The sequence below is a fragment of the Eufriesea mexicana genome, unplaced genomic scaffold, assembly GCF_001483705.2.
Source record: "Eufriesea mexicana isolate 0111107269 unplaced genomic scaffold, ASM148370v2 scaffold3185, whole genome shotgun sequence".
In the NCBI taxonomy this organism is placed as follows: Eukaryota; Metazoa; Arthropoda; class Insecta; order Hymenoptera; family Apidae; genus Eufriesea; species Eufriesea mexicana.
In genome coordinates, this window is record NW_016911209.1 from 173,478 (window position 1) to 188,565 (window position 15,088).

The 15,088-nt window shown below is 40.9% G+C and overlaps 1 protein-coding gene across 1 annotated transcript in view; it reads right to left on the minus strand.

Annotated features, from left to right (window-relative positions):
• LOC108550840 (fibrillin-1) overlaps window positions 1-15,088 on the minus strand; it is a gene marked incomplete at its 5' end in the record, with an annotated part of 75,529 nt that overhangs the window by 45,514 nt on the left and 14,927 nt on the right. Inside the window, 3 exons of the mRNA XM_017904735.1 lie at window positions 4,101-4,240; window positions 13,406-13,542; window positions 14,957-15,071. Of these exons, the coding sequence (XP_017760224.1) occupies window positions 4,101-4,240; window positions 13,406-13,542; window positions 14,957-15,071 (392 nt within the window). The remainder of the gene's footprint in view (window positions 1-4,100; window positions 4,241-13,405; window positions 13,543-14,956; window positions 15,072-15,088) is intronic.

Here is a 15,088-nt window from a genome sequence, read left to right on the forward strand (position 1 = left end):
ACGGCCGATACCGTCACCTCCCAACCCTCGAATTATTATCAGAGGACGTGCGACGGGTTCCGTTTAACGTTCGATAACCTGGCGTTCCCAGACACCGCGACGAGGGTTCCTCCGGCAGAATTCTCAACGAGTTCGTCGACTCCGAACTTTTCACGATTGCGCCGAGTTGCATCGATTAAGTGGCCGTCTCTGTACGAGTCTCTCTCGATTTCCTTTATTTTTTATTTCAGTTTCCTCCACCGTCTCGGGATGCATTTGCGTGGAATGTTGGAGACTCGTTGTGATTTTTGGAGCTGTATCTTTTGGATGGAATTAGGAGCAGAATTTTGAAAAATTAAACACGAAGAGTATTTGGGAAGTTGTATGGGAAGATATGGATAGCGTGTACAAGAGGATCGATATTTATGACAGAGAAAGTTTAGGTATGTTCTTAACACTGAACATAATACGACATAATCAAATCGGTGCAGCTGCAACGGGAATTTCTCGGAGCGAATGTTCAACGTATGCCTAATTTTTTGTGTCAGGTCATGATACATGGGCGATAACGTAGAAGTGTTCTTGAACCTTCCTGGCAAACGCAACGCGAGTTTATACTGGAGCGACATCTGCGTAATTAATTTTTTGAAATCATCGAAAAGGTATTCGAAAGAATTGAGTTTAAGGCTAAACGTATCGGTATTTTACACACACCTATTTTTATCATAAGGAGTCAATTACCTCGAGGTACATGAGGTATGCAAAGAATATTTTTCGGTAAAAATTAAATTAAATTAAGAGAAAAAGGAAAAGCGAGAAATTAAACAATCAGATAATATACGAATTTATAGAAAGTCAGATGAGCGAAAGAAATAACAATAAATGTACAATTGTAAAGCAAATTTTGAAAAGGGCCATTTGTCAATCTTGCTTGGTACGTTTAGTGTTAAGGATTCAGGGTGCATGGCATCATATGGGACGAAATTGCGAGGGTGAGTGGAAAATGAGGAATTCTGGGTGAACCTGACGAAACGAATCGAGTGTCAAAGGTTGAGAATTAGAGTAAAAGGCAATATATGTTTGAGGATTTTGAAGAAGAGTCCTGAGAGTAAGATAGTCAGTCCAGTGAGAGCTCTGAAAGAGTTTGCGTTATCTTCTAATTGAAATAAAACTGTTATTGTTAGAAAAGAGGCGTCGTTCTCAAACTTCTGAGCCATTGTCCACGAGGGATTTAATAAGGGATAATCTCTACAATTGGATCATGTAAATTTGACAGTGAATGGATTTTCAAGAGCAAGTTTTGTCCCTGCAAGGATTTAATCTAGATCTACAGAACAAAGAATCGATTGAAATTGTTGTAAATATACGGAGATTATTTGGATTCGATTTGAATATATTTCTCGGTAAATCTTTTAGATTATACCGCGTATTGCGAAAGAAACGACGGGGCATAGACGAGTGAGAAGGAATTCAAGTAAGTCAAGAGCTTGAAGGAGAAATTATAATTAAAGAGACCCTCAATTTGTATCGAGTTTCGTTCCAAAGATAACTCGCAACGAGATCAAGTGTGTCAGATGATTATGCGTTTGCGGTGGAACTAGGACAATGAGAAAAGTCGAGGTACTTTCTCGATACGTCTCCACGAAACATCAATTAATTAATCGATTGATCAATTTCGCTCGTTATCGCCCACTGTAATTCAGATAAAAAATGCCGGTTCAGTTTCAATAACTATTGTCCTACCGTATTATCGATTCTCCGAGATAATAAGAAATTTTATCTACGATATATAAATTAATATTCGCCAGTCAATTAATCACCCATTATTTACTTTTTGTACTTTCATTATCCGCATTACCTATTATAACGATCTCAGAACAGAATAATAAAATTTAATTCTCGTGAAATCGAAATCACCGTATATTAGATAGAAATCGTAATTTGAAATGATTAAAACGGCAACATTGGGTGCCAAGTTTAAATAAAAAAATTAAAAAATGATGAAAATTAAAGAATGAGGAAATAGTACAATCTCGAGAAATTGGAATAACTGGAGACATTGGAAAAATGATTATTTCGAAAAGATGACAGCGTTAAATATCAAGTGATCAAAACGTTAATATTGGATACCGAATTTTAAATAGAAAAATTAAAAAATGATGAAAATTAAAGAATGAAGAAATAGTACAACCTCGAGAAAATGGAATAACTGGAGACATTGGAAAAATGACTATTTCGCAAAGATGACAGCGTTAAGTATCAAGTGATCAAAACGATAATATTGGATACCGAATTTTAAATAGAAAAATTAAAAAATGATGAAAATTAAAGAATGAGTAAATAGCACCCCCTCGAGAAAATGGAATAACTGGAGACATTGGAAAAATGACTATTTCGCAAAGATGACAGCGTTAAGTATCAAGTGATCAAAACGATAATATTGGATACCGAATTTTAAATAGAAAAATTAAAAAATGATGAAAATAAAAGAATGAAGAAATAGTACAATCTCGAGAAAATGGAATAACGGGAGACATTGGAAAAATGACGTTAAATAACGGAATTTTTAATTCAAATTTTAAAAACGATTTAAACTATGACGGATTTCGTGTCAAAATCGGTTTCCTTGCAACAGTTCCTTGCAGAATAACCAAAAAAGCTTTCTAGTTTCATTTACCATCATCTAACAGCTCCTTTACGCCGCCACCCTTCAGCGTTCACAGTTACACGCACTTTCATTTCCTCCCTTCGGCAATATCCCTTCTTTTAATCTCCATTCCACGGCCACCCAGGCTCTCACCGCTTTAATCGACGCAACTTAGCAATTTCGCCGACGAGTACCGGAACGTCGCGTTTATTAGCCGCGTAGGAGGAAGCCCGCCAATTACGGCTGGTCCAATTATCGGCCGTCCAGCCAATTCGCGAGCACGTTATCGCGTTATAACGCGACGATCGCGGTGTCGTTCGCGTGCTTGACGCGCGCTTGAAAGCCAACCGCCGCTAATTACCATCGCCCTCCAACTTTCCGTCCAAACCGCCACCCCACTACTACAACTCCAGCCCGCGGATACAAACCGAGAAAGTAAAAACCAGACAGGATGAAAAGGGAGGAAAGGGATAAACGGACAGGCAAAAACGGGGAAGGAAAAAGAAATAGGAGAAAGTCGATCCACCAGCAGTCCCGACTGCCTCTTCCTCTTCATCCAACTACCCCGCGTGTCCGAGACACAGCGGGGTAATTAACGGCGAGTATCTTGCCGGAGATAACCGCGAGATTGGAAAGTTCGATCGTTAAGAGCGGAGGTTTTAACCCTTTGCGCTGCAGTGGCGCCACCACGGAAACATCCACGATCCGCAATTTGTTGTCCGGATTCATATTCGTCGACGGAGATGAAAAATCGAGCAAAGTTCTACGAATAAATTCCCCAACTTGGTAATGCTCGTGTAACGCGATTCATAAATTGCACTTGGTTTTTACACGATACGAAGCATTGCCAATCTTGCCTGCGATTTAACACCAATTTTTCATTTTTGAAACGAAGAAATTTATTTTCCAAACAAATAGGCGAATTGCGTTTTCTAAAGAGAAATTTTCCGAACATAACCTCACTTTTACTTCGCGCGGAATCTGAACGCCATTTTGTCAGCCGATATTTTTCTCCTAACCTAACATTCGCGTACAAGAGAATCACCGATAAGTTTATAATTTTCTTCTTTCCGAAATGAGTCTTTAGATTTGAAAAAGCTCGTCGTGCTTTTAAGATTGTTATAATTGGAATTTTTGGCTAGTCGAATGGAAGCGTTTCGGCAGTACAAAGGGTTAATAAACTCGTTCGTTGGTGAAAAAGAGGGGTGCGGGTCGAGATTCTTATCCCTGGTGGATGAAGGCCAGAGAGAGGGTGAAAGGGAGATTTTCTAAAGGGAATAAAGGAAGAAATAAAGTTGGATATAGAGCGAAGGGGTTCGTCGCGAGGCGTCATTTTCCCGAAGATCAAACGCGTCTTCGGTGTGGCCGGAGGTGACGTTGTAGATGGCGCCGTAGATGGCGTTGCAGATGGCGCTGGTGGGGACAGCTGGAAACGGAGACAGCGGGGATTACCCGGCCGATGTCGTTTGCTCACCCTCGTTTTGTAGACCCGCTCGACAGCGACGTTGTCGGTGAACGTTGGCTCCTGCCAGAATATTAAGCGATTTCGCTCGCCGGGGCTTAGCCGCACTTCAAAGGACGTCGGGCACGTCGAAACTTTCGGATTCTCCGTGTCTGCGAATGGTAATATAATCAACCGTCAGTATGATAAACAAATTGCAACGTTTTGGCCGGTCCAAACGTACCGCAAACGCGGATCGCAGGATTTAAACGAAGTATTTCGTGACCGGCCACGGATTTCGAAACTTATTTTCCAGTGAAATTCAATTAATTACGAAAAGTTGAATGTCGAATCGAAAAAAGGCACTCTCGGAATCTCGTAACTACGTTCCTAGCTCCAGATTTTTGTCTCGTTATTTTCCTTTTCTTTCTTTCGCCTGTTCACCGAGCTCGGAGCAAGTTGCACGAATTTGTCCACCCTTTTCTTCCCTAGATTCATTTTTTGGAACACGTTGGTAATTAGAACCGTGAGGAAATTTGGAATGAGAATGTATGTAGGTTAACGTGACCATTTTACTCGTTTCGAGGCTAGAATTTTCCTTTTTCCCGGGCTCTCCTTCTCGTCGTTATATTTTTTAGGGAAGCGGAGAATCGTTTCGTGCTTGGGTGTTTTGTAATTAATTTCGAAAGCAATTTGCATTCGAATGCCTTTGTCGGACTTGCGCTTAGAGACGCTCGGGGTGGAAGATGCTTAGTCGATACGTGACGCGGTATTCCACGATTAGCACGGTTAAAGAAACAGACACGAACCGTACATTCCACCTACCTCTGCCTCTGTTTTCTCCCTTATTTCGATATCATAATCAACCGTCGAGACGAATAAATTACGTTGAATAAAACAGTCGCATCGCCGAGCATTTGTACGAAGACCCAGCCAAGACCCGGCTGCAAACAAATGGCCCCAAATAAAAAGCCACGCTCAAATGTAATTAATTGCACCGACCGTGAGAACCACCCACATCCGTTCTCACGACGCACCGATCGATTCGACTGCAATTACCGATCGGTTGCTCCTGCATGTCCGCGCAGCGACCATCCAGCTTATAGTTTTATGAGCGTTAATTAAAGGAGAAACACGAGCCGACGAGGAACAACGACGAATCGCGTTAGGAGACGCTTCGCTAAGGCGGTCTGACGCGATTAAAAGTTTCGGGGATCCGATTTAATAGTTCGACGAGATCCTTGATGCCCTCGATCGAAGAGGAACTCCAGGCCAACGGACATCTATCGCGATAAATTGCGATGGGATAGTTCTTCCATCACGGTTTTGTTTTCGATTAAAAGTTTTACACTCGGCCAACGCGAAATTTCCGGTTCGAACGCCTCCTGTCTAACTTCCGCTGAAAGAATTTTAAGCATTCCGGCCTGTTTGCTTTCCAGCGTACTTAATATGGCGTCGGTGTTTCGTTACGGTTTTCACTGGCTAGCGAACGGAATTAAATTTATCGCTGCTTAGTCGATGAAATTGGAATTCCAGTTTAAGCAACTGTTTGGCTGTTTGGAATCTGTTTAGAGCAAAGGTCCATTCATCCATCGAACGAGTTCCAAGTGGAACGGTAATTAAATTTTACTTTAAATTCTCCTAGTTCCCTATAAAATTATGCTAGTTTAAATATACTGTATTTCTTGCTCTTTCCCCTTACTTATTTTTATTATAGCAATTATTCCTTTAATTTCTCCTTTTCGATAAAGAATTGCCAATAATATTCCGTTCATTTTCTAACATACCAGATGCCATTGTCTATAGACGAAGCGTTAATAACAATTACAGATTACCCTTGCAACCCTTGCAAATTACCATTATTGGAATTTTATAATAGAGTAACACAGGGCAGTATGAATCTAGTAGGAAATCACATATTCATTCTAATTATAATTGCAACAATTCTATTAATTTTAATAGAAATGAATTATAATTGCACAATCCTAATTATATAATTGACTAATTGTAATACATAGACAAGGGTATATTAACGTGTCTTATAGCCGACTAACTGGTATTTAGAATGTAGAGCAAACTGTCGCAAAATAATACCTCAAATCCAACAATACAGATTTCTATCGATCTTTTGTTTCTCCAACAAGCATAGAACGAAAGTCTCAGTAAAAGAGAATTTTCCACGATAATCGTCTCGTTCCACGCAAGTTCCACGTTCTTCGACCTTCCTTCCCAAGGCCACCGGGACACCCCGACCTCGCCATCTTTGGTCCAGCGGTCAGCAGCGGTTGGCGCCTCTTTAATCGTCGTAATTAGTCCAGCGGGAGGTTCCACGGCACAATGAAATCGTAGGTCGAGCAATTAAGAATCACCGTGCCGCGTTTGCCCGGCACTGCTGGATCAACAGCGGTTCTGTTTCGCGTAATTGCATATCGGTGCTAGCAGGCTCCATCTGACCGTGTCTCGCCCCGGTCCTCGCCGTGACGCTGTCCACCGGAAGGAACTCGCTTAAAGGGAGTTTCGCGAACTTTAGGAATGAGTAATTAAGCGGGACTCGGCTAAGTGCACTCGCTCGGAGGCTGAACTTGCTCCGTATCCGAGCGGGGCTTCGATTCGGAACGGGACCGAGGCCGATTTCGTTCCATGTCCCCGTGTGCCTTTGAAAAAAGTTTCCTTTTATCAGGGAATCGATCGACCCCCGGGTCTATTCGGCCAGTATTCCCCGGTTTCGAACCTTCCCGCCGGCTCCGCCTCGTTTTCTCCTTCTTGCTGTCTTTCTTCCAGCCCTAGATTGAACCGCGGCTTTGTAACCCGTCCGGTTTGTTCGTTAATGCCCTTCGATCGCCGCCAGCTTCCGGCGAATTGGTGCACGCTTTTTGTTTGTCTTTGAACAAACGTTCCTCCGCGAGCGGAAACGACCGCTTCGATCCTTAACCGGCGCCTCGTAGTTTTCCACCGGCGGGAGTTTGTTGTCTGCCAACTTCTTCCGTGGAAACGCGCAACGACCCTCTTTTCCGACTCGGAAACGGCTGTATAAACATACACACACACACACACACACGCACATATACACGTGGAACGAGGCCGGCAGAGGCAGAATTAATTGTGCAAATTTGAAAGTTTCCCTGGGTTTTTCACACGCTGCCCGAGATTCGAGAGAAGATACCAAGAGTTTCTTGTTTCCGCAGATTTGAAATTTTTAGATCGTATTAATCCGGTGGTTTTGCCCGGCTGTGGTTTCGCGGTGTTTTGCCCTCGATCGCGTTCACGAGTCCTGCGAGTATAAATCGTCGGAACCCTTGGAATTAATCTCGATCCTTGATAGCCACTGCGACGAGAATATTCGGGAAGATTAATATCGAAACGTTTTAAAAATTTGTCCAGGAATCCTTGACGTATTTGCTTGAAATTTTAATACGCTGTTCCAAGTTCCAAGCTGCTGTGATTAAATTACTCGGAGTTCTAATTTTCGAGGCTTTTTCTGTACTCAGTTGCTAAAGTGATATTGCGAAAGTTATTCGTAAATTACGTTATAAGTTATTAATTGTGTCCTGCATATTCATTCGTTTAACCCTAAGTTCACGTAAAATCATAGCAATTTTCGAGGAAACTTAATATCGTCGCGATTAGAGCGTCATTTTGTCGAATAATTGGCTCCTCTTCTAACCAGTCTCTCGATTACTTTTGCACCAGCCTAACCGGTCAAACGTCGTATTTTTCACCTACAAATGGAGCAACAAAATCCTTTGACTCAATTAATCCTGATAACGAAAATAACGAAAACAAGTTGGTAATATATAAAACTAATCAATAATAAGTCGATATTAATTACATCTATCCGTCGATGAATAATTATAACAATTAAGAGAGATTAAAAAAATAATCGACCGGTTTAATTATCGAGTGATAATAAATCTGGACGAATAACCGGTTCACCGACTTCGAATAAAATCACTGCGACGTGCCTAATCGCGACTAATAACCAATTAAGCGATATCACGCCTGTAATTAAGTTTCTTCCTTACTTCGCGTGGATTACTATAGTTTACGCATTATTTTACTAATTATTTCGCTCTCGGGAACAGCGATCAGGTATCACGAAAAGAAAGTCTGCACACGATACCGTATCCAACATTTACGGTACACCCCGCTTTATGTCCAAAGTAGAAAAATCCAAATACGGGTAAACACTCGATATCTGTCTATTCTCGGGGAAGTAAAAAGCGGAAGAAAAACGAGACGCATCGGCTGGCATTTAACAAAACGACACCCCCCATGAGAAACGCGGTGTCACGTAAACGCAAAGCCGATAAAGCAACAGGACGCACGAGCTAAGCCTCGCACGAGCTCCGCGTACTGCTAGGAACCTGACATTAATAATAGAGACGTTATATTGAACGATCAGGATGAAGAATTATGGGACACGTTTGTTGCGCCCCGGCGAGCGCGGCACAGAGCCCGGAAAAATCCAAGAAACAAAGGAACCACGTGAGAAAGCCTGTTCGCGGGATGATATGTGATCGACCGTTTCGATTCCTTTCTTTACGCGAACGCTTTGGGCAACGACGCCATTATCCGCTGGTTAAACAGCGCGATCGTAAATTATGCGCCACGAGATCAAATAATATCGCAAAATAACGTTTCTATTCGAACTATCGTCGACCATATCGTGCGAGACACGATATTGCGCTGAACGACCATACGCTGCGGTCGCATCGGTCTAAATTCCCTAGAATTCCCTAGAATTCCAATTTCGCCCACAAACTCGATCTTTTCATCTTTTATTCGATTCTTTTACCTTTTAACGACCCTTTCCCATTCTGGCTTACGATTAATACCTACGTAAGACTAATTGTAAATTATTTTTCACACCCACGAAGTGGTTATTATGCGTTACAATTACTTGTTTCCATCGAGTATCGTGTACCGTAAATATCCAGTGTTAAGAAACACAGAGATATCGTGAGATTTGTAGTATAAGCAACATCGTGTACCGTAAATATCCAGTGTTAAGAAACACAGAGATATCGTGAGATTTGTAGTATAAGCAAAATTTCAGCGGTATTCGACGTTGCGCCAATTTGCAATGAATTTCCGCAGAATTCGCGAAATTCCGAGTTACTAAATAAACATGAAATTCCGAGCTAAAACAACGGGAATCGTAATCGCGCGGTATTAATTAGAAATGAAATACGCGAACAATTTATTTCTCTTACAACCATGGCACGCGTTGTTCGTACGCCTTACAAATTAATCGGCAAATTCGCAGATCTGCGAAATATTTCACGAAGTTAATCAAAATGCAAATAACGAATATCAGAAGGAGGAATGGAAATTAAATAAATTCCAGTAGTTCATCGCGCGAGTTAAATTGCCATAAAATGCGAGCATGCTCATCCGACACAGCATGAAACACCATAAGTACGCGTAACAGTTGTACGATATTTAATTTGGCTTTTAAACTCAAAGGATCTCGAGGCACTGCGTTTCATCAGTTCTTTCTTTTAGCGATGTTCCTTTATCTTCGGCATATTCCTTTCTTTTTTACCGGCGTCATTATTATTGCTCCTTTCCACTTCTATATTATTTCCTTTCAAGCTTCTCAGCGCCATTCACCTCGTTAACAATCAGACGAGAATTCTATCCTCGGACCAGTACTGAAGAAGGTTATAATACTCTTTTTCAACATCAAACGTGAAAAATGTATTTACCGAGTTCTTTATCTCTTTCTTGTATTTCACTTCGACAATCATGAAAGATCGTAATGCACAATAATTTTGTTTAAATTATCCTCGATAAGGATATTTATTGGTGGAATTATTACCATCGTTGACGTTGAAAATTTAATATGAAAGCTGCATAGATATTAACGCGTTAAAACATCTTTCTTTCATTCTTCTTTTTTTCCTCCTTTTCATTTGGTTTCTAAATCGTTCATCTGTGCGGGAATGAAAGTACGGTAACTCTATTGGTGCAATAACAAAATATAGAAAGCAATGAAAGAATCTTCCGATGGAAAAACAGGGATATATGTATAGAAACTTTTTGCGTCCATTTCGCAACACCACGAAGAAAAACAATTTTAACTTTTTCAACTGTGCTGTAACTCTCTCTAGCAATCACGTCCCGATTTTATCCTCGGATGATCCCAGTGCAATCTCGTACCGATGTCACATGTGTGGACATTCTGAAGGTTCAAATAGAAAATTTCGAATTTCCCTACATGAAACGTCGCGTGGATATTTGTGCAAAGAAGGAACAACGCTATTTGTGGCGACACATAAATACAAATCAAAATATACAATTTTCTTTCGATTCTCGAAAATAATATTACATGCATGAATCAAAATCTAATAATACTGGGGAAAAAATGCATAAACAAATTTCAATAAAACCTGACAAATATTCCATTCTGGACATACAGAATCCAGAATTATAAATATTTTATGGTACGGATTTCTACACGCGTAATTCCCTTTTTGTCGCAAATAAAAGGCACCACAAAAAATTAAAAAATTACTTTATTTATGTTAAGAATCAATTTTGCACATTTAGCTGAGAATCGCAATGCAAAATTTCTAAATTTTTGTACATGCATCTATATTTCCCACTCGTATGATTTATGCTAATTGTAAGTATACAACACTGTTATAAAATATCTAGAAAATCAGAATAAAAGCGGAGCTTTTAGCAGTCCGATTAATCGTCGATTTCATTGATCTGCGAATCGAATTCGCAGACATTAGAAACGCTGACCACGGTTATTTTTTAGATTTCTCAGGCTTTTTAGGCTCAAAGAACTCGTCTAGAAAAGATCTAAAGAATAGGCTAAAAGAAAAAGAAAAAAAATAGGTTTTTTTGCATATCGATTTGTTTGCCCATTTTTCACCCATTTCGCAGAATTCGCTAATCGAACACCCGTATACCAGGATTTTCGAAATTATTAACATGCAGGTTTTCTCTTAGCTGTTTTAAGTTCTCTCTAAAGAATTAAGAAAAATTGAAGCAACTGTTCTATGCTTCGTACTTGCAATTTTACCATCAGCTAATTTCGTAATGGGATTTTTGCATACGCAAACGGAACGTCATAGTAAAAATAATAGAAAAATGGTATGGTATTGATAAAGGATAGAGAGTGGTGCTAGATACCGATGAAATAATGTATGCACAGCGCGATACACGTCTGTTTCATCGATATCTCTATGATCTCGATTGGGACATAACTCGAGAAATAGAGTTACAGTTAACGCGGACTACGATGTATTTATGTGACGAGTATTATGGCGTACTCGTGAAGATCGATGAAACAATGACGTTCTCACGAATTAATGCGACTGGTTCGTTTCGCGAGACGAAGTGGTCGACTCGTACTCAGTTCAACTCGAAAATCGTCGACAAATCAAATTTCCTCGTCACTAGTCTTTGAAACATTGAGGAAGATAGCAGTTATAGATAATGCTTAGGAAAATTATTCTAGTAGCTTTAATTTTTAGAAGTTAATTTACGTACATTCGGCATATTATAAAAGAGAAAACAAAAATAAGAGTATACCGAAAATATTATTCACGTAGATGTGTAATATATACATAACACAGCCAGTGTAGGTGTAACTTGTTGAAGAATAATATTTTGCTAATCTAATTATTTTAATTGCAATAAAAATTGCAGTAACCGGTAGTATATGATAAATTTGGAAATGAAATTAGAGAATAATTCTCCATTTCTATCTTAATCGCGAAATAAAAATGGGCCTTCCTACCAACGTATATATGTAACATGAATACTTAATAAGAGTAGTGTTAAATAAAACAGCAGATAGAAATAATTAAACGAAATCATCGTTCCGTGAGAAGGACTAATTCCTGCGAATGCAAGGAAATTCCTTAAAGAGAAAGAAGCCAAGTAGAAGCCACGCCTAAGAGCTTAAAATACAAACCGTAATGACCTATTGGAATGCATATATTACGAGCGTATAGCACAAGCACGTCCCTTAATTCCACGGAATTAAGATCGCAACGCCTAACGCGAGTCTCGCGTGACACGAAAGTCGCATAAATTCGAATCGAAACGACAATGTTAATTCTCCGGCCACTCGTACGTGAAATAGGATATAAATCGCGAGATCTCCACCGCCTTGCCATTAAATTATCCCTGTAAACGGCAATTTTCCAATATCTCGCCATATCCGATCGATCGTGCGTCATAATTCGTCGATATGGAGATCTCTCTGATCGTGTTCGCGTTGTCATAACGTCGTTATGGCTGGAACGCTCGTATGGTTATCATAAATACCTGCGCAAGATTCAACTATCGTGGACAGCACGAGAAACTGCCCCACGAATACCCCAAGTTCCTCGCGATAATGGCGTTACGGGTGAAATTACTTTTGAATTTCGCGGAATAAAAATCTCACGAGACGTTTGTAATTTCCGCGCGTAATTCGAACTTGGATCGAAGTTTTCGCGATTAAACTTCATAACTTGTCTCGGAGATTCTTTGATATACCTTTATTTCCTATTACGAAAGAAGATAAGGCTGCATGCCTCGAACTTTCTTCTCGCTGATACAGTAACGCACCGGGACAGTGGCTAAACGAGTAGAAATATCAGGTGGCTAGATTTGTCGTGGAAACTTTTCTCACGGACGAGATGATCCATTATAACCTCGCTTTTTTCCAAGTTTCATTAAAAGTCTCATAAATTCGCATATTTTCCTCGTTAAATCTAAATTGCTTCTTTCTGTACGCAACTTCGCCTTAATATTTCCTTATCTCGGTGTTTCTCGTTTAGAGGGTATTTTGAAAAAGGTGGACAACATTCGTGAACCAAGTTCGTCTTATCTTTCATTCCGGAGCTCTCAAAATTTCGCAGAATTTCAGTGCGGTGGGTGTATAACGTAATATTTGCGTTGCAGATTTAATTCGAATTATAGGTTATGTTAGAGTAAATTAGCATCACCGTTTGTACACAGGTACATCGTAAAGCTGAGAAGTCTTACTTCGAAACATTGAATAGCATCGATAATATCATTTACACAGAGCGTCTGTGCACACTATTTAATTTCAAGTTTAAATATTTCCCAAAATCGCAAGTTTCCGCAAAATTTTTGTCCCTAGACCGTCTGTTAGATCTTACCTACACCTTTCTATCAGTAGCGAGTGTCTGGCTAATTAAGTTGTCGTTTACATGCGATTAGACCTACCTACAGATCAGTTAGGCGCGACTCACAGCCCACTGAGATTTCCTAACCTCGCTTTTCAAGTTTACATCTGCATACAATGAGCGATATTTTCTGAGCTCGTGACAAATCGGTAGATCGAACGAATATCTATGAATACTAACCTCGAACGCGGATCACTATCCTGCACGTGCTGGTGTAATTGGACACGGGCGACCATGCTGTGAAAGTGACGACCGTCGTACCTGCCGGTAAATCCGCCTGCAACTGCTTGGCCCACGACGGCGAAGCGTCCACATACCTGCAAAACAAACGAGTCATCTCTCGGTCCAGCCGATACACGATCCACCACAATCGTGACATACGCACAGATTTCTCGAGATCACGATTTGTCCGCCTGTCAAAGGTGGCATGGATCGATCGCTGGCCGATTATCATACGAATACGAATCCGTGTCGCGTTTACGATCGACGCGACGATCGACGCGCCGCGTCGCGGATGATTTCTCAATCACGCCGCGCAGAAGCGCGCACGAGCGACGCTCGGCTGAATAAATAGGGACGCGGGCACAAATACCGGGGCAAAGACGTGTATACGGCCTTGGAAGGAAGCCCCTAAGCTCGTTTGGAATTCCCATTGTGCTCCGTGGAAGGCTTGCGAGCAGTCCCGGTTGCGACACGAGATAAACCATTCTATTGTGGCGACATATTGCAGCGGAGAGATTCGCGAAAAGAAATTAATTTCGTCCCGTCGCGCGAGACTTTACGACGAATGGCGGAGATACTTCGACTCGGATGTTTAATGCGTCAATTAATCTGGAACGAAGCAGCCGAGGTACATAAGGGTGGAGTGTGTAAATAATGCCGATGCACGTCTCGGAAAGCTCGAATCAACTGAAGCTACAGTGTGTACAACGAATGGCGAGGAGAGAATAAAATTCCTCGCGAAATTGGTATGGAACAATTTTTTCCTCGGGAGAGGAGTCTCGAGAGATAGCATGACTTCCTTGGCATGGAAGCTAATATCCTTCTTATCGGAATATGTAATTTATTCCGAGTGAATTTATTTACGCGCGAATATTTAAATAAATAATAAATAATACAGTGACGTAGTTACAACTTCTAGCAAATTTTAGCAAATTTGATTTCTGTACCCGGTTGTTGTATAGAAATGATTTAAAACCGATTATTAAAACATCGTCGAAAACTAAAATTGTGTATCGCGTAAAGAAAGCCATCTAGGGGGTGGACCACCCTACAAGCTACGCTACTGGAATAATGTACTCTTTCGCGCTTATTTAAATCGTATAAAACGAAATGCGTTAGAAATATTTGATCTGGAAATATAATTCGATAAAACCAGTTCCAACGAGCTGTGTTCGCTATCCTCGATGACCATAATTCAAATCTCCATGTTTCCAGGGCTGCCGCGAGATTCTAATATCCAATGACACACACAGACCGTACATAGACAATAATAGAACCGGTACAAAGATACGAGATACCACGCAGAGATACAAAGGAACACATTTCTCTAATAACAGGATCGCTGTACTTTTCATACCTTACCATTATCATCTAGCACACGGACCAACGAGGCAAACCAGTTTCTAACCTAAAACGATCTTACATGGTACACGGGATCGACGAATGACGACATTCGTTAGCTGCAAATAGCGTTAGCCGCAATAACATCGACGATGTCTTGATAAATACCTCCACCAGTTCATGTTGGACTTTGGCTGCGGGAACGAGACGCGTATCGTGTTCTGCCTTGCGGGTAGCTCCACGTCCATGTCTCGGGGACACCTCACGAACGGCCGTGGCATGTCTGAAGCAACAAAGCCT